Below are 23,148 nucleotides of genomic sequence, written 5' to 3'. Positions count from 1 at the left end.
TTGACTTTCTGAAATTAATTTCCGCTTGTTTGTTATTGAAGAATAAAGTATTGAGTATTAGCTACTTTCTCATATCGTTTTTGATAAGATTTTTGATGTAATTAATCAATCAATAATAATTTTACACCCGAACGCGTGATTGCAATCGACACGCGGTGGATATATTTTACTGATTCCTCGATTTCTCTTTATTAATCAACGTATTTGTTGATTGAGGAATAAAGTGTTATGTCGTAGCAATTTTCTGATATAACTTTTACTACTATTTTCCTCAAGAATAATGTATTATTAATAAATTTTAGAGTCACTGTTTCTTTCCGACCACATGTCCAGTCAGCGTATTCATTAATAACTAATTAATTACAGCCCAAATCCTAACAAAACCTATATAAAATAGAAGCTACTAGACGAAACTTTATTCTGCAATCATAAAAGTGCATAAATTGTTGCTGAAAAATGAATAATTAATTATTGTTCATTGTTAGTATATACTTATATGCATTGATGCGACGCCATGACGTAGTGGGGGTAACGGGAGTGGTACTTCCCCCACTCCTCTGCCGCACAATTGAATACCTCCTGTGCCACCTCTTTTAAAATTCTGCTATCCTAATACAAAAGAGCAGTCGCCGACACCTCTCAAAAGATGGCGCTGATGAAACTTTTTTCTGGGCGCGGAATTTAACAGAGCGGAAAATCAAATTCGAACATTTACTTATTCAAGTATACATATACTTATGTATCATATATCGGGTTCTTATATGAATTTTAATAAATCAATTATATGTCTAATTTATAAATCACTTATTGATAAATAACTAGAATTTATTGTTTAAATGTAATTGTATTACATATGTTATATCATATCAAATGGTTGATTATGAAACATAGACAGTCTGATTTAATTTTATCACATAAAAATAACAAGAAGTATTACTTATGATATATCAATTTAAAGCTTAAAATCTAATTAAAATTACTGCATAAATACTTTTTTAATATTCTTAATACCAAATGGCTGGTTCTTTATCAAAATAAACAATCCCTTGGAAAGAAAACTGGAGAAGAAATTGAAAAATTAATCAACGTTCATTAAGAATATTAATGAAATATTTATGTAGATATTTTCATAAAATCATAAGCTTTAAATTGATATATTGTAAGTGCTATTTGGTGATACTTTTATGTCATCAAATCATGTCTTCATATTGAACATAACAGGGTGCAGAATGAATAAAAATTAATTTTATTTTTACAAATGTATTAAACGAATCGATATACCTGGCGATTAGATCACAGATCTATTGAAGTATTTACAAAATTCGAGTACGTTGCAATTGAATTTTGATCTTTATCAGTATAATTATCATCAAAGTTCAACATTCAAGTGTTCTGCTTTTTAATCAATGATTGTACCAACGCACATACGAGGCGTATGTCATTTAACAGACATTTAATCAGACGTATAAATAATATATTTGACGTGTTTATGGACGTCCTCTTGGTCATTTATCATACGCATATTCCTCTTGGAATTGTTTCACCGTCAGAATTTTTCCATCTAAAAAACAATAACAATTTCACCGATCAATATTAATACAATTAACAATGTATTTCAAATTTTATATCCAGATGTTCGTGCGATTGTTTAATTAAAAATCATAAGTGCGATTGTCTGTACAACAGCAAGATTACAATCTTCCTGAAATTTATATCAGCCTTTTACAACAACCTAAACGCGATTATTATTTGCGATCACCAGATGTTGCCAGTGTGTATTCGTTGATAACACGAGTACTCGAGATTCTGCTTCTATCTATTTAATTACTCAACAATCCAAAAATATTGGCTGAACGTTTTATCAGCACGGGGGTGTGGCACAAATAAGTACATATACTAACTTTACTCGTTGTATAAACCTGTTATTGTAAATTATATAATTAATAAAGTATGCGATGAGATTTTAACATAACTGGTAATTATAAATTTCCACCTTTCAATTTCATATCTTATATTATTAATAGAATACACTAAGCAGAACATTATCGGTGCATATATAGTATAAATCAATTTAGAATCACGTGAAATTTGATCAAGTTACATAAAATGTCGAGTAGATTTATTTTTAACATTGTCACAGAGATAAAAATGTAATAACCAAGATTCGATGAAGCTCTTGCTTAGGTTCTTATACTTGATCAAGGTTTACCGTTTATCTTAAACGGAGGTCATACACGTTTCCGACATTCAATAAACAGAAAAAGAAAGTCTCTTCTATCGTATTTTAATCAGTTTCCCTGATTTAGTAATAAGAGTTCAGAGAAATAGAGAGTTTAATACTGTTCAACAAATAAGATAATATTTATCAAGGCCACCATACAGCACATTAGATGACAAGAAAACAGTGATAATTGGATGATGTCTGGGTGGAAGAGATTATTTATCACTGTATAAGTTGGATAACTAAATGTACTAGTTCCGGGTCAACGTATGACCATATAAATTAAAAGAATTTTTAACGTGACAAAAGTGTCTCTTCTTGTTTGATGGTTTATTTGGTAGCTTCAGGTACAACAGTCGCTACATATTTTTCTTCAGTACAAAAATATAGAAGAGAATCATTTCTTAAAATTAAATATCATGCATAAATGCATTTTTCTATTCGATATCTAAATGATATTTCATCATCGAAGACTCGTGTTTAGGAAGAGAACGAAGAGATGACGCATTGAAGTTGTTTTCAAATGATTTCTTCAACTTCCTAGAAGTGCGTAATCGTGTACTGAACACGAGTATTGTAAGATCGAGCCACTAATCTCGTACAACGTTTGATACATAATTTATCTTGCTATGTAGATAATTACATCTCGATCAGTTACTTCAAATTACGAGTCTCTTTAATGCATGATGCTTATGTACAATATTATATATGCTTCTCAAAGCCAGTATTTACATTTATGATTTATGATAGTAACTCTGTTTGCAACGTGTAAGCATGGTAATCAATTCTTTTTAATGTTCTTTTATCATATGATATTTAGGACATTTTAGTACAGTTTACAAGCAAACATTTGGCAATGACGTAGTGCGATTATAAATATTTTTAATCCCCTGTTCAATGTTGTGAAGAAGCAACGTGATATCTGTATGTAAATATTCATCTGTAACGATAACTTGTTCAGTTTGTGAAATTAAATGATCCTTTCAGCAGTTTCAAAACAATTTCAGTAAGTTTATATCAATAAACATGATAAAAATATTTTCCTAATAATTAACTGTATAAGATCAGCACACCACATGAAATCATTACTCGACTTCAAAGATTCAAAACAAATATAACAATTTTACTCATTGACTCCATGTAGAAGATAAAATCTATAATCATGATAAAAATAGAAGATTAAAATAATATTTCTTTAGAGTTGCACTACTGGCCTCACCTTATCAGTTCTTTCATTCTAATTAAATCCATTTGACATTTCCTCATCATCGATTAATACTGATAACGCGCACCTTTTGACATATCACAATTTCAGAATCCAGTAGATTGTGCAAGACTCTATTGTACATCACAATTCAGTCGTAGCGACCCCCCAGTATTGCTGCATCCTTGTCGCATCCTGTTCCAAAGAGTCTAATCCGTTTCTTTCCTGAATGACAGCGAAATCGTATTCGAGATTGTACGGCATTAGCCTCTGCAAGCTACCGAAATAAGCCGCATTTGGTCCCCCGTTCAGTAATCTCCTTCCGCTACCAAATCGTACAATCGGTGCCCTCGGTAGGGAAGGATTAAAAGACCTGGCACTTCCGAATCTCTTCGATAGAAAAGGCAAATTGCTTCCTAATTGAGGCGTGGATCTCGATTGTCCACGTCGTAAAGGGGTTCTCGTTAGAGTGTCCAATTCCTTGTCGAATAACAATTGAGTGTTCTGTTCGAGCATGTATTCCCAACAACGGAACTGTTCCTCGCTTAGCGCACCTGATCTCTCAGACATGGTATCCTCTTGGGCTGTTACACACGTTGATACCTGTCAGAATATATTAACAAAATTACAGTACTTTATATAACAATAATTCATTACTTTCTAGAGGAAAATGATAATTATAATTTGATATATCCCCTCCGCTCGTTCGTCGTATCTCAAGAATGTGTTGACTCTAAGTTCAATCGAAGCTTTAATTAAGTAGATAATTAGGCAGTTGTATCTCAAGAATGTGTTAACTGCTGAAGTCGAGACTCGGTTTGATTATTGATGATACTTGTATGGGTAAGTTTTAATCCAAACTGGCTATCGGTGCTATTTGGAAATACAGTTTACGGTATTACCTTTCTAGTACCGTTTTCATTGACGAAAACACTTTGACGAGCTTTGTTCGTGGCCCTGGAGGCTGCGCTTCCGGACCACACTCTGCCGGAAGGATGCCTGGATTTGAAGGTGCTATCGCTGGCTTGATCGGACTGACCACTAGGTGAACTTCTGTCGTCTTTATACGGTGGACTTTCATTCTCTTGGGTGGATCTCCTATTTTTAAAGTATCTATTGGATCCATTGTGAGCTTTATTTGATCTATAATATCATTACAAATTTAATCATCATTTCAAACATCTTAGTCAGTATAATTTGTAATAGAAGGAACAAAGAATTTCAAGTTGTAAAATAAAGGCTCCGTTGTTTCATGGTATTCAAAGTGTTACTAGTTGTTTCTGTATTCCAACAAAGTTCTCGGAAACTTACATTACGTATTTCCACTAGAACATTCTCACCTGTTCACTATGCTCTTCAGCACGCCATTTAAATAATAGCCCTCGCTCGCGTGACAACAGCAAGGTCCCGGTGGTTTATGAGCAGCCGGTGGCATGCAACAAGGACAAGGACATCCTCCCTCGGTCTGACCTCTGTTTTTCCCAACGGCATGCCTCAATTCCCTCATAAGTTGATCTAAATCGCCTTGATTAGGACCAGTTAATCGTACGACTATAACGCTCAAATTATCCTCTGCGCCATAAGCCTGCGCTAAATCCTGGAGCCTTTTAGCAGCCAATACAGGACTCGCTTCGGCCCTGGCTTCTCGTACAGCTTCCTGAATGCTCAACACCTCCCACAGTCTTCTATTAGCAATTACCACGAATTCATCGTCGTCTTCAAGGTCCACCTCCTCGAAGGTTGGATCGGGAACTACCATGGGGAACATAGCAGCGTTCCCTAATTGATTTCTTACAGGAAACTTTTTGGCTGGCGCTAGGGTTAAAGGGCCAGCAGCTCTGCAGAGAACTGCTTTCGCATCCCCCGAAGAAGCTACTTTCAAAGAATACTTTGTCGCTGGTTTTGGATAACCCTGTTGAGATTGAATTTTGACAATGTGCACCAACGTTGCATCGATTCCATACTTTTGACCCTTTTCCTTCAGCTCCCTGTGAGCTGAGAGCAACGTGTATTTTAAATATTCTTTCGATGTTTCCCTGACGGTTCTTTCTTCTAGTAGGAGACGAGGTATCATTTCTTGAAGAGCGTTGGGTGCTTCCTGGTTCGAGCCACCGTCGAATATACCGAAAAGACCTTCCACGTTGCAGAACGATGGCATTCTAACTTGTGAAACGTATAATCTATGAATAGAAATAGAGAAATTAGTTGGAATTTAAATAGTTATCAGATCTAAAGAATATTATATCAAATATTTGCTTCTACCTTTCTCTGGATCCTGCTGTTTCAGAGAATCCCAGTCTCCACGGTTGATCGGTACCCTTCTCAGCGGAAACAATCTCTTGCTGATGGGGGTGAGAGGGTAAGCTCGGTCTATTTTGTCCTGACACATCGACTAAGGATATCGGTCGTTGAGATCTATACACTTGGAATTGTCTGGGATCCACGTGGAGTCTCGAATTGCAGGATATATCAAGAAATTGAAGCTGTGGCGGTACCAGGGTGGCCAGATTTACTCTGTCCAGTTGATTATGGGCTAAATCTAGTACCTGGATAAAATACAATTTTCTCAAATAACAGAAACAGAAAAATAGATCTATTAAATTACCAATAAATTTCCTCCAATTATTTCTCTATCTTTATTTTAAGAAAATATCAATCTTAAGTTCTACAATTATCTTGTATTATCTTCTAACGATCTCTGTATTTTTATCGTCACCTTCAACGATGCTGTTTTATTGAATGTCGGACAAGTTAGAAGTCGATTGGAATGGACACGCAGCACTCGTAAGTGTCGTAAATTAGCCACGTTATCCGGTAGATATTGAAGACGGTTACCAGATAGCACTAATTCTTCCAGGTCTCTCCACGAAGCTATACAACTGCAAATTGACGATGTTTTAATGTAACAGTGAAATTATTATCAAGCGATGAGAATCTTACCTTTCTGGAAGAGTATCCAGGGTGTTGTAAGCTATATGAAGAACTCGCAAGGAGTTCAATTTCGCCAAAGTATCCAAGGCAGTGTCCGTTAAACAATTCGCCGTCAAATACAACTTTTCCAAACTGTGATTACTGGGTCGACCTTTGTTCCCCTCTCCCAAGTGAGGAAGTTCTGATAGCCGATTATTGGAGAGGTTCAGGACCTTCATCCTAAAGGAAAGATTCTAATCAGTGCAGGAATTTCTTTTATTTTCAACTATAAATTAATATAATATAGATTATCTGGTATAATTTATTTTCACTTCAAAGATATAAGAGTAATAAATGTTAAAAGTCATTTTCTCTATCAGGATTACATATGACGTACGGATCGATTGCATACTTTTCAGTGTTGACGAAGAAACTCATCGGTAACACTGTCAGTGCATTGTCTTGCAGAGTCAAGTGAACGATGTTTAATGGTTTCCGGGGTGGTGGAAGAGCCTGCAGCCTATTGTGAGGTAAGTGAAGAACCTCCAGTCTCGATGGCTGTGTTAGCAGCCTGTCTGGAAGGGCTGTTAATGTATTGTGGGATGCAAAAAGTGCACGCAACACGGGTAGATCCGGTGTCCATTCCGGAAGTGCATCTAAATTATTACTAAAATAAAAATAAATAAAATAGTTTTCTTGATATTGCAAATAGTATAATTTGAAATTAGTACTTGCAAAAATAAATTTTAATAAATAGATTAAATTAGAAAAAATAAATAAATTAGAAAAATGTTATTCAATTTAAATCATCAGAAATAATATCTATGATAATTAACTTGGTTCAAAGATTCTTTTCTGTCAGCAAAATTATATATTATAAACTATAATCTCGTTAAGCGAGATATCCTAAAACAACATCATACATAATCATACGATTTCATTACATAACAATATTATATAATTTATCAAAAATACCAACAACTCTTAATTAAAAAACAAAAATAATCGTTTTTATTACTTACTAAGATACATCCAAATGTTCAAGATTCACCGGTACCGGTTCGATAGTTAATTTTTTCAGTTCTGAAAAAAGGATAAGTTAAATGTAATATTCCAATTATTATTTGTGCTGTTTGGTAAGAGGATAACGAAGAGATCTTACTATTATTTCCAGCAATAAGAGAAATAAGATTTCTCCCGCAGACCGTAAGTTCTGTTAAAAGATTTCGCGCGCAACGAACGCTTCTTAATTCTTGAAGAGCACTGATGTCCAATTTCTCAATGCTATTTTCACTCACGTCTAGATGCGTTAAATTCTTGATTACAAAGAAAATAGAAACGAGAACGGTGAATAATTATTTCAAGGGTATCATTTATTATGTATATTTCTTATTAAAAAAGTGCTTACTCCGTAATTCCCAAGAATTATGTTCCCTTTCAATTGATTATTCCTTAGGTTGACTTTGTATAAATTATTCTGATTGTTTTTTTCATCTCTGTATACTTTACTGTGCTCACTCTTTGACAAGACATCCTGGAAATATTAACAATAATTTTCAATAACTGTCTTTTGAAAAATTATTTTGTAAATTCTGCAGACTGTATTATGAATATTTTGCAATTTTTGTATGAGATATTCGAGAAATATTTAAAAAATATTTTTAACTCCAGTGAGATAATATAATAATGCGAATAATGAATAAAAATTATATATGTATTATTTTCTTAATATGTATTCATATGTATTTTAAAAATTGGTTTCTGTATTTTTTTATATTTAATAAATGTTTTTCGAAAATTTATCCTCTTCTTTGAACATTTTTTCTTAATACAATTAAATTCTAAAAATTGTCAGTAGAGTGATCAGGGCGAATGGTTGGTATATGTACGGCCCTGAGTCATGGGTTGTTCCAATGGGCGCCGCTAGATGGATGCATCCGGCAGCGCTTTCCCGAATGTAAAATGCGCTGGACGGTGCATATAACCAGGCTCGGGACAGTGTATCGTCACTCTGGTTTCCCTTCAAATCACGCATAAATCTTTCGCCTTTTACTAAAGATTTCCGTGGAGGGGAACAATTGATGAGTCTATAGACTAATTTTTTGTGTGCCCGGCGCAAGCTGGGTCGTAATTAAATAAAAACATAATTAATTATTTAGGAACTATAATATTCTAAATAATGGAATATTACTAACAGTAAAAATGAATCGCTATGAATAAAATTATTACCCAAGACACTTTAACAAAATCTGCAAAGTCTAACACTGCACAAGTATATTTTTTACTTCTTGAAAACATTTTTATAAGACTAATTACTGAAGATATCACTGATTGTACTTTTATTATATTTATATTCAACGATATTAGTTTGAAAGAAATTCTTAGAGTGTTTATAAATATATTTAGCCCTTTATAAATAGAATTTTTAATATAACTTTCTAGTAAAAAATGTATGTAACTTTTCGTAAAGTTATGTAATAAATTCTCTTATGTATTTCCTGATAGAAAATGATTAGAATATCTATGTAATTATGTATTTATCATCTACTAGTGATAATTGCAAGTAGTATGTATCAAGCTCGTATATTTTATCAAGATATCTTTATTATATGTTACACGAATCACGTGAGTTGAAAATGATAAAATTGATTAGGTCTGTTCCACTTATATAAATATATCAAAAATCGATTGAAAACACATGTTATTAAGACCAATGATTTTCAAGCAATTTTCATTATCAATATAATCCTTTTTTAAAATTGCTTCTCGTTCAAATCACGTATAGCAAACACTTAATCATGCTGTTTGTCGATGATCAACGCCTGTACAAAAAAAAATTGCAAACATTTGTTATCTCGATTTCTTAGACAAGAGGTACTCAAAAGCGAGTACAAAAAATTTGCAAAAATTATTATTTTTTCTAATAATTCTTCTGTGACTTCCCAAATTAAATTAATGAAATTTTCAAAGAAATTAACAAACGAATCCTTCCTTTTTCTTAAGGTGTTAATTAATTGGAACGAGTCTGGTCGGATTCGTCAGGTCGGAACTGAATTTGTGTAATGCGATTTGCTCGATGGTTCCGCGGCCATTCATCGTAACGGTACAGCTGCGCGAATTTTGAATTACAAAATACTTTAATAATTTCATGAAACGTATAGACGTACCGTTAGCGCAAGAGTTCGCATGTTGAAGGAAGATGGAAGATCGTTCAGGCAATTTCCAGCCAAGGAAATGTTTCTCAAGTTCTTCAGCTTGCCGAGCTCGTGCGGCAACTCTTTGATTCCATTACGATCCAAGATTAGCTCTCTCAGGCTTAAATAAAATTATAGTTATTATTAGTATCGTATTCCACTTGCGTTCAGATCATTGTTCAATAAAATGTACATTTTTAAATAAGGTATAGGATATGGTAAAAATAATTCATTTTCACTAGTTGATTACTCAGAATAATTACTTTGTTATTAAAATTAAATTTGCAAATATTTTATAGCATTCTTCGTATCCATATTTTTCTAATATAATAATATAATAATAAGATGTTTTATTAATATTTAATTTCTATTTGGAGTCGATTTAATTTCCTTATCTAATTGCAACATTTTAATTACCAATAGCATCGCATGAAAAAATAAAAAATATTTCTCTGATTAGTCCGACAAAATTGTATCGAAATTTCCGGCTGATGGTACGCCTATTGAATGAATCAAGATGAATAAACATTACAGTTAGTGGTGCAACGTGGTCCGATGTCAATGCACGTTGCACCCTGCACATTGCGCGGACAAACGAATCGGTGAACCTAAACGAACGGGGCCGCCCACAGGATGTGCACTTGAGTAGAAAGTTTCGAATTATGGTGAAAACCTTCCTGCCAGTAAGCATCTGTGTCATCGGATGGACTTTCAGTTTTTAAAGTAAAATCGAAATGTGCCGGCCGGAAGTAATTGAAGCTAGACGTTTGATCATGTTAGACGATTTGTCGTAACGTTGCGTAACATTTTATCATGAAATATTTTTATTAATTTACTACTAAATAAATTATTTTTTTTCTATATATATTTAGGTTGCTTAAAAAAATAAGAAACTTCAAATTTTAATATAAGAGAAAAATTGATGGTAATATATATTTTTTTGTTATTCAGATAAGTGGGGTAATTATACTCATGATTCTTAATTTGGAATCTTGCAGAACAACGTTAATTAAAGAAAAACGTTTCAAATTAGAGGGAATAATTTTCTGATTTAAAGTGGAAACTCTCGAATGGTAATTACCGGAACACTCGAACCCTTCAACCCTTCAACTAGATCGGATCGCCATATTGCATCCTCTTATTCGGCCCCTCGAGCACGCACTTATTTCCAGAGCACGCGGCCACTTCTCACCTGCTTTACCATTCCTTATTCTTCGGCCACTGCACACGCTGTTTAAAGAACGAGAACACCTCTAAAGATCTCGAGTATCCTCTCGAGTATTCCGGGACGCTTCTTAGCGGAGACAGTGAATTCTTCAGAAAAACTTCCCTCGCGTTTTTCACCCATTCATAATGCGTTCAAATATTCATCGTCCCCGTTCTTCCTATCCATTTAAAACGTATACCTTGATAATGGATTCCTTCAGAACATCAAGTTTATTCTATTTCTTTTGCCTTCTACGTCTATCAGATAATTCTGCTCCTTTCCTTTCAAAGATTCCTTCGCTTTTGTATATTTCACAGATTTTTCGACATCGTATTACGCGTACGGTAAGCTTTGTATATTTCACGAGAAATTCTTCAACATAGATAAAATTTCACTCGAAAGTCAAATAAGCTGTGTGAAATTTTATTAAATGAATTCTAGCAAATGTGCCTTCACCTAGAAGCCTCTGATTTTCTTAACAGTCAACATTCAAAGTTCCTTCAACAACTCGAATAAATTGCATCCAACATAAATTAGGTATAAAAAGTTTCTTCAGGGTAAGAAGTGAATTCAGAATGACTGTCTTTCAAAATGAGCTGATTCATCCTCTGGTGAACAGATTCAGAAGATTTGATTTTTTTCATTTATCACTTTTGGAAGCTTATCGCAACCAAAGTCGCATTAAGAAACTCGAGGAGTACCAACTATTCGAAGATTTTGAAATTTCGAAAAATCCAGATGCCGAAGGGTTTATCGAATTTTCCGAACTGATAAACTTGAAAAGTATCCCGACCGCTCGAAAGTTTCGGTGATCCTCGAAATTCACGAGTTCAATGACCTCTCCGCACGGTTCAACAAATCTCGGAGAGCTTCTCCTATCAAGTAGCTCGATTTCTTCAGCTTTTGGTAAACGACGTTATTCCAGTTGGCTCTAGCAACGAATAGAAGTTACAAAAGCTGGTGCACACTCGCGCGAGTTCTTCGGAGGACTAAAGAAGCGAGGCGAAGCATGTCCAAGGTATTCCTTGGCCGAGGAAGAGGGAGATCAAGGATGGCTTGGCTGACCACTCTGATGTAACAGAATAGAGAGATTAGACTCTAGTGGTGGTAGAACTACGAGATTTTAAGAATGTTGCTATAATTAATCACTAAAGATTTTTAATTAATCGCTAAAGGTAATTAACCCTTTCGAATTAAAGGGTATTTGACAATACCAAGGTTCGTCAGTTGTTACTTCTGGTTTTATAGTATTTGTACCATTTTTAAATTTTATTTTTTCAAAATTTGCAATGTTTAATTTTTCTATTTTCCATCTTTCAATAATCATTTTAGTCACTGAAAATTAAATGAGAAATTGTCCATCGGTGGTGGTAGAACTACGAGATTTTAAGAATGTTGCTATAATTAATCACTAAAGATTTTTAATTAATCGTTAAAGATAATTAACCCTTTCGAATTAAAGGGTATTTGACAATACCAAGGTTCGCCAGTTGTTACTTCTGATCTTATAACATTTGTACCATTTTTAAATTTTATTTTTTCAAACTTTGCAATATTTAATTTTTCTATTTTCCATCTTTTAATAAAATTAAATGAGAAATTGTCCATCGAGTGCAAAGGGTTAATATTTATTTGGAAAAGTCTTTTTCCAAAGTCTTCTTCTTCTTGTATATCTGTTCACGCCTCGATGTACACGGCAATACGAGCGATGTGCGCTCTTTTTGATCGGACACTCTGATCGGGAAGTAAATTACACAGTTCCAGTGTTTAGCTCGCATTGTGTTCCGCGAATACAGCTCGTTCGGGGAAAGGAATCCTAATGATAAGGAGCTTTTAAATTACTTCGGTAAGGGTTCTTGTTCCTTGGGTTGGTCAACTTCAAGTCGTTAGGTAGATTCTCCTTTAAGATCTTCAACAATGTTGCTGTAGCTTCTCTCATACCGTGTTGAATATTTTAAACGGTTCTTTTGTCCCTACGACGAGGACAAGGGATTATTTAAAAATTCCTCTATTAATTTCATTCGATTAATGCACCTCTTCCGGTTAATTTTAATCACCGTAAGCAATTCTCTTTCTCTTATAAATAATGAAAAAATTCATCCACGTTAAACGAAAAGCTGAATTCCTTCTAAAAATTATTCTGCTTCAATTATCACCTGAAACGTGTTCTCATTTTAATTACATTTAATCTGCTGAATTTTTCAGGTACAATAAAAATAAATGAATCCTCGACGAGCAGTTTAAGCTGTAATTCGAAGAATGATCAATTACCGAGTCCTCGGTATAACCAGTGATATAGTAAATTAACATCGCCAATTACTGAGCAGCTATGCTTGTTCCGTATCTTGTTAACCAGAAGCATCTAACACGGTTAGGAACTTGTTAAAATTCATCCTGAGCACATAACTTCCTGAAGATTACGTTCATCGCATCGTACAATAATTACTTTCTGTATTCGTTTAGGAATAAACAGTACATTACACTCTGTTTACATAAAAAGAAAGTTTAACGCGTTAATTACTATAAAAATTATCGATGAAGAGCATAAAAAATTTCAAGTAACCAAATGATTAATATCACAATACTGAGGCAAGGAAGGAAATAGAAAAAGCTAGTGTTTCAATTAATTGGAAATCTTCGCATTAATTCGTACGGTGGTTCTTCTTCTTCTTTTTCTTCTTCTTCCGTTGTTTTATGCGCCACTGCACCACGATGGACGACTTCTGGCCGTTCTGTTGTTGCCCAACTCCATTCTAGCAGGTCAGCTTTTGCATTCGGGCTCGTGTGCGTGTCCTCGCACGCGTTCTTCCCGCCGCGTGCACCGTGTAGAAACACGGGGGAATCGAGCTGGTGTCGGTGTGCTAGCACCGTAGTTCCTTCTTCAGCGGGGCTTTGGTATCCTCGTTTCCGCTCGGTGGAAAGCCGTTTTCGAGGAACTTTACGTAATCGCCGTCTTAATTACAGCGACTCCTCGCAATTCGTCCGACTTGACGAGCCGATTTCGCCGATTTATTAAACGCCTCCTTCGTCTTTCCTCGAATTTTAACCCTTTATGTGTTGAATAAAATAGATATTTTACCTGGGACTCGATCGCTGTGCGTCACAAGGTTGACCACGCGATATCGCGTGATCGACTATTCAACTTCGTCTTTCCTCGAATTTTAACCCTTTCTACGTTGAATAAAATAAATATTTTACCTGGGATTCGGTCGCTATGTGTTACAAGGTTGACCACGCGATATCGCGTGATCGACTATTCAACGTCTCCTTTGTCTTTCCTCGAATTTTAACCCTTTCTACGACGAATAAAATAAATATTTTACCTGGGATTCGGTCGCTATGCGTCACAAGATTGACCACGCGATATCACGTGATCGACTATTCGACGTCTCCTTCTTCTTTCCTCGAATTTTAACACTTTGTACGCCGAATAAAATAAATACTTTACCTGGGATTCGATCGCTATGCGTCACAACCGCGTGATCGACTATTCAGTATTAACTATCGATCAGGCGATTGCGCGTGGCTGGTATCGAAGGGGTTGAAAAATTAAATTACAGGAAAAGAGGTCAGGATACTTGATTCTCGGCAACTGTATCAATAAACCCATGGTACTTGCTCTACTTTGATCACTGAACGTGTAAACACGTTAGTACTTAAACCTTTCCCTTTTATGTGCAGTAGTGAGCATAGTATATTTACCTAGGGAAAATGATGGTATAAGGGAAAGAGGTTCCATCATTCGTGTTTGCTAAGGAAAATTTTATGTAATGTTCATTTTATTAGTTATATATTAAATTTTGTGGTATTTAATAGGTGAAGTTATATTAACTTTGTAGAAATTAATTTTGATACTAATGTCTTTCTAATTGGAATTTTGTTCAATCGAACGAGTTTCCAGGAACGACGAGTGCCGATATCGATTTTCAGTACCATGCCAGTTCCAATTATCCATGGATTAGGCAATTTATCTTAATTAGCACATCGTCGACTAGGTAAGGGCGTTACGGATGCAAGGAAATCGGCAAATAATATATCTGACTCGGTGGTTCGTTCGATTAATTAACGGATAACTTTCTATTATCGGCGACCGGAAGTCGGGTTGATTTACCGGCGGATCTACGACACGATAAACTTCGATTGCCTTTAGAACGTGAATTCTCTGTTAGAACCATTCTGCGTGAATACGTGCGTTTAAGGAATGATCCTAATTTATTGTTCTGTAATTCTACATTTTTTATTTTAATAAAAATATTTATTCTAATAAAGAATGTTCATCATTTCCACCCTTCAGTTATTTATTATTAATTTAATAATAAATTGAAAATTTAATAATAAATATAAAACTAACCCTTTCCATTTTGGGGACAAAAGTTAATAGACAGATGAAATTTTTCAATGAAAAATTACTTCAATTTTCTTCAATATTTTTAAGATTAAAAAGTACTAATAGATAAATTTCTATTGCAAAATTGCAAAATTTTCAATTGAAATCCACAACTACCGCTGTTGAACATTTTGATTGAAAGATATTATTTATTTAAACAGTATATTCTTTTCGTAAGCAACCCGTTCAATCATGGCCATTATGGAAAAGAGACGTCAGAAACGTCTTAAATAACGATTCGTCTACATGATTGAAAATATTTCTTTGAGGGAAACTCTCTTTCGAACGGGGATATCTTTCAATGCCTTGGCCAAGCTATTCCACGTCAAATCTCGAACCGGAAAACCTCATATTTCTTAGTTTCTTTCACCCTGTTCAGCATTTATCGATAGCCTCTACCTACCGGTGTTCCTTGAGAAATCAATTCCAAGGGAAATCGAATGATTTCTTACGGAAAGAAATATTGTATCGCGCGTACGGTTTGAATATTTCCGGATCAATGGAAAAATATTCGATTTGAAAATATGATAAATATCTTGGAATATTTAATAAAGTCCAATTATATCAGTGATTTTCAAGCGCCTTCAACGCGTTAATTTACCGGTTAATTTTCTTTCCAATGCGTTTCAACGAAAGCTGATAAGAGGAGTTTACATACTTGATAAGCTGGCTTATGTCAGCGGGAATCTTCTCAATTTTGTTGTCTGAGAGATTGAGGTAGGTTAACTCCCTAAGCTCCAGTAACTCTCGTGGAATTTTCATCAACTCGTTGCTCTCCAAATGAAGTGCACGAAGTTTCGGGAACCTGTATTAAAAAGAACACAATCAATTTCCTATAAATTCAAATAATACAACCCCTTCGAACCTTTACTGTCTCGTATCGTACCGGTGTAACAGTATCAGATTGTTGTTCGTGTTTGTAAGTTGATTCTGGCTTAACACCAATTCTTCAATAGCTGGAAACGCTATGGCACTGTCAGGAACTCTTGACAGACCACCATTGCTCAGATCCAATTGTTTTGGACAGGATGACAACTGTATAGCCTGTAACAGACAGTGCAGAATGCTGTTAGCGTGATAGAATTAAATTAAAATTGATTTTCAGGGTATTGTTTGCTTGATTAATGGCAAACATATTAACCCTTTCCATTTTGGGGATAAAAGTTAATGGACAGATGGTTCAATGAAAAATTACTTCAATTTTCTTCAATATTTTTAAAATTAAAAAGTACTGACAGATAAAATTTTGGCGTTTTTAATATAGGAATCTTTTTAAGGAAAAGGAAGGAATCTTTTCAATTGAAACCCAGTATAAATTGGAGAATCTCTTCTTTCTTTTTTTCTAGTATTGGAATACAAGTAAACAAGTCTCATTAAGGTTCATTACCTCGGACTCCAGGGAGTCGGTATCGATGGTGTCTTTATCAAAGTCACGTTCCTCCATAATGGCGATCAAATTCCCAAGACACACCATCTTTCGAGCATTCACCATCGATAATCATTTAATTCACTTTAGCACTTTTGTCACATTCAGCACTAATAATGATCGTTCAGTGATTTCACAGAAAGCATTCCCTTTTATAAACCAAGATCCGTAGGCCAGTTTTAAGTCCTCGTAGAATACAAAATAAATTTCTAACTTGCATTGCAAATTTTTTGAAAAATTATTTGTTCAAAAATTAAAATTTTATTTGCAGCACTTTAACAATGGATCGAGCGACACGAAAGATTGTCTCGAATTGCAAACAATCGTATTTCAATCACGAATTTAATTATAAATCTCCCTTGCCTCCGTCAATTTATGTTTTCCATCAATGTGTATAAATTATAATTAAATTTCGTAGGGAATAACGATCGAAATGCGAATAAATATTTGAGAACGTTAATACAGACGTGTCGATTGATTTCATCGTGATTATCGATACAAAGTTGACACTGAGAAATATTCGTCGTTCGACTCGATCGATTGACGTCGAATAAATGATCGCGAGGATGAGAGAAGGACAGAGTAAAATTATTTTAACCGACGTAAAGTCTGGCTACAAGTTTGCTGGTTTCACTGTCGGAACCGATACTCGTGGAAAGTTTCGCGAAATTGCGGAACAACCAGTTTGCAAACATGAATTACGCGATCAATGATAAACACAGTTCCTACGGTTCGCGACGTACGCGCCTTATGAAAATGCAGTTGCATTCGAGCGAAAACTGCATTCTTACCATCCGTTTCGTGCGATTCTTTCAGAAATCCTTTTGCTGCAATTTCTGAGCATTGCAGAGTGAAAAATAAAATAGAAAAATTGAAAATTAGAGAATTTTATATCATTCATTAATTCAATTTTTTCATTTCAATCAGTCATTTTTGATCAAAAATATTAACGAAGGGTTAATTATTTTGATTAAACTCCGAGCTTTAATTCGATGTGACATTTGCGACACTTTTACTTCAGAATATTTATTATAATCATAATTGCGCGACAGCAGAGATATTGATTATAATTAATAATTTTATAAAGCCTCTAAAGGTAGCGCGATGAAATTATGATAATAACAAATGATGGCTCATTACGAGCCTGTTTAAATATCCACATTATCTGAAATGGTGCTGTGCATTTATTATGCGAATCAATGAAATCATGCATAAGATACCAGCGAAATTGTTATTACATTACTGTACGTGCGTATTCATGAATTGAAAATAGATGTGAAAAATAATATTACCAGTTCATCGGTATGTAGAAAATTATACATTATTAAGCGTACTTTGTTATAACCAATGCGGTGGAAATTTTAATATAAAATATTAATTCTGCTTGAAACCAATTATGATGTTTAATTATAATAACACATTTAATACCATGCTGGTCAGAAGCATAAATTGAAACTAATTTTTTCTTCAAAGTGGAGAATTTAAATTTAAATAATTGTAATAATTTTTCTAATGTTTAATTACTAAGGAAATTCAAATATACTTCAATAATAAATAAACAACGAAGGAAACGGATCTGTAATCTTCGAAACTCGTCTGTTACACTTGAAAAGTAGCCTCTAAAGTTTAAAGTAGATTCAACCAGAGTGAAAAGTTAACTTCACCCAAGTTACAGCTAATGCTGTCTAAGATTTCCGGAAGTAAGTTGAAGAAGTCGTTATACATATGTCTCGCCAGTTGCTTTGAATAGATACCTGAGACATTGCAAAATACTCGGAGTATCTTAAATAATAATTTCATTTCATGTTTCAAATATAATTAACATTGATCAATTTAAATGTCATCTATATTGAGATTATAGAATATAGACTGTTTGACGACATTCTTAGCACATTTCCGGTTGTGACACGAGTGTCTGTCACTGAGAAATAAAATGGTTAATGACACACGTATCGCATTCGCTGAAAAGTGTCCACGACGTCGTAAAAACGTGGTAAAGCGTCGTTTCCAACTAACAGCGGACTCGTTTCTTGTGTTTCCTGCTGTGCTAAGGACGACGGGAAGAAGAGAAGCTTCGCTCGTTCGTGTTCCTCGATACTGGCTAACGAGAGAAGCAACTTTTCTTAGCGAACTTCAACCCGATAAAGTGGCTTTCAATACATGACAGAAAAGTTTCATGACTTCGCTCGATATACGTCCCATGAGAACTGCTACTTCCCTCTGATAAATTTTATTAATGGATATCGTGCATTTTGTAGCAGTTTCCGTATACAGGAATCATTTCCGTCGACGTTAAAAAGGGTAGATCTTGGAATGAAAAATCAATTAAAAATAAGAAAAATTAATCATATTCGATATTTATGCCTTTGAAATTTTTTAAATTGAAAAATAATATCTTTAATTATATTTTCATTTGTTAATTGGTTCTTACTATTTATCAAAAAACTTGCTAAAATTTTAATAGTAAATATTCTTTGATAATGGATCACTCGAACATTCGTTATAAAGGGTAGAGAAACGCATGTAGATTTGACAATGAAAAATCAATTAAAAATAAGAATAATTAGTCTTTTTTTATATTTATGCCTTTGAAATTATTTTAACTGAAAAATATTAGTTTTAATTATATTTTCATTTGTTAATTGGTTCTTACTATTTATCAAAAAATTTTAATAGTAAATATTAAAAAGATGAAACCATGTTTCTTTCATAATGGATCACTTGAACATTCGTTAAAAAAGGTAGAGAAACGCATGTAGATTTGACAATGAAAAATCAATTAAAAATAAGAATAATTAGTCTTTTTTGATATTTATGCCTTTGAAATTATTTTAACTGGAAAATAATATTTTTAATTATACTTTCATTTGTTAATTGGTTCTTCCTATTTGTCAAAAAGCTTGCTAAAATTTGAATACTAAATATTAAAAAGATGAAACCGTGTTTCTTTCATAACGGGTCACTCGAACATTCGTCGGAAATCTGAATAGATGCGTTAAAGTAGCCTTAATTAGTTAATTAATTACGCGGTCAGCACACACCGGGCAAAACAATCTGTTGTAACGAGTTGCGTCAGAAGGAACGCGGTTTCCGTTATTTCTACCTTCACCCGTTTAGGAAGGCTTGCTCGAATGCCCATTATCCTAGCGTAATTTCGTGCCAGCCACATTCATTTGATTAGCAATGGCAACGATAACCATAATACGGAACGGAGATAACTATGATCACGGGAACGACGAAGGGGTTGTTTCGCATAATCGATTCCATGCTCTCTACGATCCGATAATTTCCCGGTTAACTGCGAAGATCGTTCATGGACGATTAAAGGAGTTACAAATAAATGGTACCTATTCAAAGGTAATGATCCATCGTGAAGAAGAAATCTCAAATTAAAAAGATCATAAATCACCCTATTATTAATATCGCGAACCCATCTTTCATTGAAAAACCACCAACACACCGAACAGCTAAAAAACACTTTTGTCTCATCCTGTCCACATTTTCACACCCCCCATCAACCCTATCAATCATCCATTTTGTCATCCACGAATCGCATCGGCACTCGCGTTCGCGATATCGATTTCGCAAGTTCGACTGAAAACCTCGTTTCCGCTGTGCGATTCGTCGCGACGACGGTTCAGAAACGTCTCCGAACGAGTCCAGGTACCGTCTCGAGTATTCGCCGGATGCGAGGCATTATTCATGACCGGGGACAGAATCGTCACTGAGGAGCCCAAGAGTTTGTCGCGTGTCTTGGCCTCCCGTGAAACCGGAAGAACACGCTCAGCTGGCCACGGTCCTGCAACCTGTTCGCCGCCGTTCCGCCGCGACGAGGATCAAACGATTCCGAGCGTTTTAACGGGCACGTGTTGGAAACGGTACCTCTAGTATTTGTCTCACAAGGGAATGGTCAAAATTGGATGGTAGAGTTGCAGGAAACGAGGAGTTTATGGTGCAATTTTTTGGGTGCCATTGGCAACGGGTTAGAAAATTATGGGACTTTGAAATTTTCATATTTTTAAGTGTAAATGCCAGGTGCCAATTTTCCCTGAAATTCATCTTAATTGTTAGTAAACATCATCTAATCATCTGAATTCTCATTTTTTTCGATTTCTCATGTTTTCTAATCATTTGCACTTAAAACCAGCAAAATTTCCGAAAGAAGAAAAGTTGCTCTTCTTTTGATTGGGAAAGTCAAAATCCGTTTCTTTATGGTGATCTTCTTGTATCCATTTGCTCAGAAACATGCTTTTCATGGTTCTGACTAGTTATGGGGAATTTCATTGAATTTTGACAAAGTCGAAATTCCAACTTTGGATGTTCATATCTCAGGAACTAAAAGAGGCTACCAAATAATATTGCAGGTGGTTACTGAGGGGGTCAAGGTCTACCATCACACCAGGTTTGGTCAAGATCGCAGGTATCGGGACACGCTGTAGCGATATATTTTAGTCCCCCTGATTTTTTTCCGGAAGGAAAAATCAAGAGAAGAGCGAATATGAAAATTTTGCCAGTTGCCAATGGCACCCAAAAATTGCACCATAAACTCCTCGTTTCGTGCTCCTTCGAATAAACATAAACACTTTTGACCATTCCCTTGTCATCTGCTTCTTCCTCTGTTTTCGAAAAAGCAAAGAATTTTAATCTATTAGAGTAGACTCTCGTTATATCGCCGCGGACGGGATAATAGTAGGAATAAAAAAATTTGCAGAGGTCGAAGGGCAATATAACAAGAGATTACTGCAATAGGGTTTTCGACATCATTAACAATTTATAATATTTTGTTTAACATAGATTCATCTATAATTCAGTTGAAATGATAACCTGTTAATTAGCTCAAAGAATTGTTGAAATTACTTTTTGCAATTTGAATGACGGGGTCGACAGACTCCTAATGATCAATTTCAGGATCAATTTCGCGTACCGTTGAGATTCACGAGGGTAACGGTTTGTTTCTTAGTTCCTGTTTCTCTTCAATTCTGCTCATCCTTCCTTCTTGTTTTTATTATCAAGCTTCGTTCTCCGTGGAGACGGGTCTGATTGCGAAAAATGACCGCAAATTGCAAGTATACTATGCGACCATGCCCGCTCGTAAAGCTGATTTACCGCCGGCCCATCTGTCCACGGTTTCGGCTAGAAAACGTCGGGAATGAAACAGAAATAGCCTCGAATACTATTAAATTCCGATTCGGTTAGACTCTAAATGGCTGTTTCATGATAACGAATGAAAATTAGCCAACTGTTTGCATTTTCCCATTTTCGAGGGTGAATGAAACGTATGTTCCTCGAATGTAGAACATAATTATTTTCTTATTATAAAATAAAACGACGAAGAAGTTTCGTTAGATAAAATGAAATGGCGTCAACATTTGACTAAGTGTACACCTATCTTCTCAATAAACGAGGATTATAAATGGTTCTGCGCGAAAAGCGACAGTTCGCGAACAAGAAAACTCGAGGACAACCTGTTCGGCGTCGAGAAGCGGAAGTTATGAAAGTTCCGAGGGAGGATTTTACATTTTAAGTGCGAATCTTGTTGAATGTTTTGCAATGCCGTTATCGAGAATGGACCAACTGGATCAGTGAATAAAGTTTAATTAAACTTGCCGAAGCTTCCTGACTAACGAACTTGTGCACACCAAACAATTACGATAATATCATCCTCTGTTTTCAGCTTCGATGCTGCGACATCTTTGTGTTAAATAAAATAATTAACACAAATCTTATTCATTTCAACTCGCTGCTCTATACGAAGGATATTGAACAATTTTTTATATAACACGAATTTTTAGGATATTTTTAAAATTAAATATAATTCTAAATAGAATAACTTTTTGTATCGTGCTTTTTTATATGGATATAACAATTCCTCCACATCGAGTAAGCAGATTAATGGTTACAGTTTAATGTTCCGGATCGACGCTGGAACTGCTGGCAGAAAGCAGTTCAATTTTTCGAGCCAGTCCCTCTGGTTTTCTTATTCACATACGTGCACACATGCCCGTTCTATTTTCTTCACAGTAGGTACTCGTATCTCGTTTCTCACGTCTTTTTATCACGAGTCGCGTCTCCTCCTCTTGGAAGACCGCAATTGTGTTTGCGCGAATACGGGCGAGGGTGAAAAATGACGGACAGAATAGAGTCGAAAGACAGAAGGTTTCAATTTAATTCAATTCATCTCCACGGTATAATTTCTGACCACCTTGCATTTCGTGGAAACGTGGCTTTTGTAATTTTCATTTATTTTTAAGACCAATACGAGATTACTAATTAAATTATGTAATTTGAAGGCTTCTAAATCAATTTAATTCAATTTATCTCTATGGAAGTATAATTTTTTTCTGAAAACTCAGACCACCTTGCATTTCGTGGAAACGTGGCTTTTGTAATTTTCATTTATTTTGAAGGCCAATATGAGATTACTAATTAAATCAGGTAATTTGAAGGCTTCTAAATCAATTTTATTCAATTTATCTCTATGGAAGTATAATTTTTTTCTTAAAACTCTGACCACTGTGTATTTTGTGGAAACGTGACTTTTGTAATTTTCATTTAATGCCAATACGAGATTACTAATTAAATCAGGTAATTTGAAGGCT

At 34.8% G+C, this 23,148-nt stretch overlaps 1 protein-coding gene and 1 non-coding gene across 7 annotated transcripts in view; one reads left to right on the top strand and one right to left on the bottom strand.

Annotated features, from left to right (window-relative positions):
* Positions 1-541: 541 nt before the first annotated feature.
* Phlpp (PH domain leucine-rich repeat protein phosphatase) overlaps positions 542-23,148 on the bottom strand; it is a 109,890-nt gene continuing 87,283 nt past the window's right edge. For 3 of the 6 annotated variants that reach the window (XM_034326871.2, XM_034326869.2, XM_034326872.2), the window contains 13 exons: positions 16,010-16,167; positions 15,782-15,928; positions 9,503-9,650; positions 7,744-7,869; positions 7,498-7,651; positions 7,358-7,418; positions 6,748-7,002; positions 6,366-6,575; positions 6,142-6,304; positions 5,688-5,971; positions 4,766-5,605; positions 4,328-4,568; positions 1,149-4,028 (listed from right to left, as the gene is read on the bottom strand). In XM_034326871.2, coding sequence (XP_034182762.2) covers positions 3,570-4,028; positions 4,328-4,568; positions 4,766-5,605; positions 5,688-5,971; positions 6,142-6,304; positions 6,366-6,575; positions 6,748-7,002; positions 7,358-7,418; positions 7,498-7,651; positions 7,744-7,869; positions 9,503-9,650; positions 15,782-15,928; positions 16,010-16,167 — 3,246 coding nt within the window. In that variant the 3' untranslated portion in view covers positions 1,149-3,569. Of the gene's footprint in view, positions 669-1,148; positions 4,029-4,327; positions 4,569-4,765; positions 5,606-5,687; positions 5,972-6,141; positions 6,305-6,365; positions 6,576-6,747; positions 7,003-7,357; positions 7,419-7,497; positions 7,652-7,743; positions 7,870-9,502; positions 9,651-15,781; positions 15,929-16,009; positions 16,168-23,148 lie in introns of those variants that run through there. The other 3 variants (XR_004581714.2, XR_004581715.2, XR_004581716.2) reach the window with 3 other exon arrangements.
* LOC117605511 (U5 spliceosomal RNA) lies at positions 8,342-8,462 on the top strand. The gene has a single exon (XR_004581720.1). It is a non-coding gene; the product is annotated as a U5 spliceosomal RNA (small nuclear RNA).

Source organism: Osmia lignaria, chromosome 3 (genome assembly GCF_051020975.1).
Source record: "Osmia lignaria lignaria isolate PbOS001 chromosome 3, iyOsmLign1, whole genome shotgun sequence".
Taxonomy (NCBI): Eukaryota; Metazoa; Arthropoda; class Insecta; order Hymenoptera; family Megachilidae; genus Osmia; species Osmia lignaria.
Note: the sequence above shows the minus strand (reverse complement) of the source record. Positions and strands in the feature narration are given on the sequence as shown.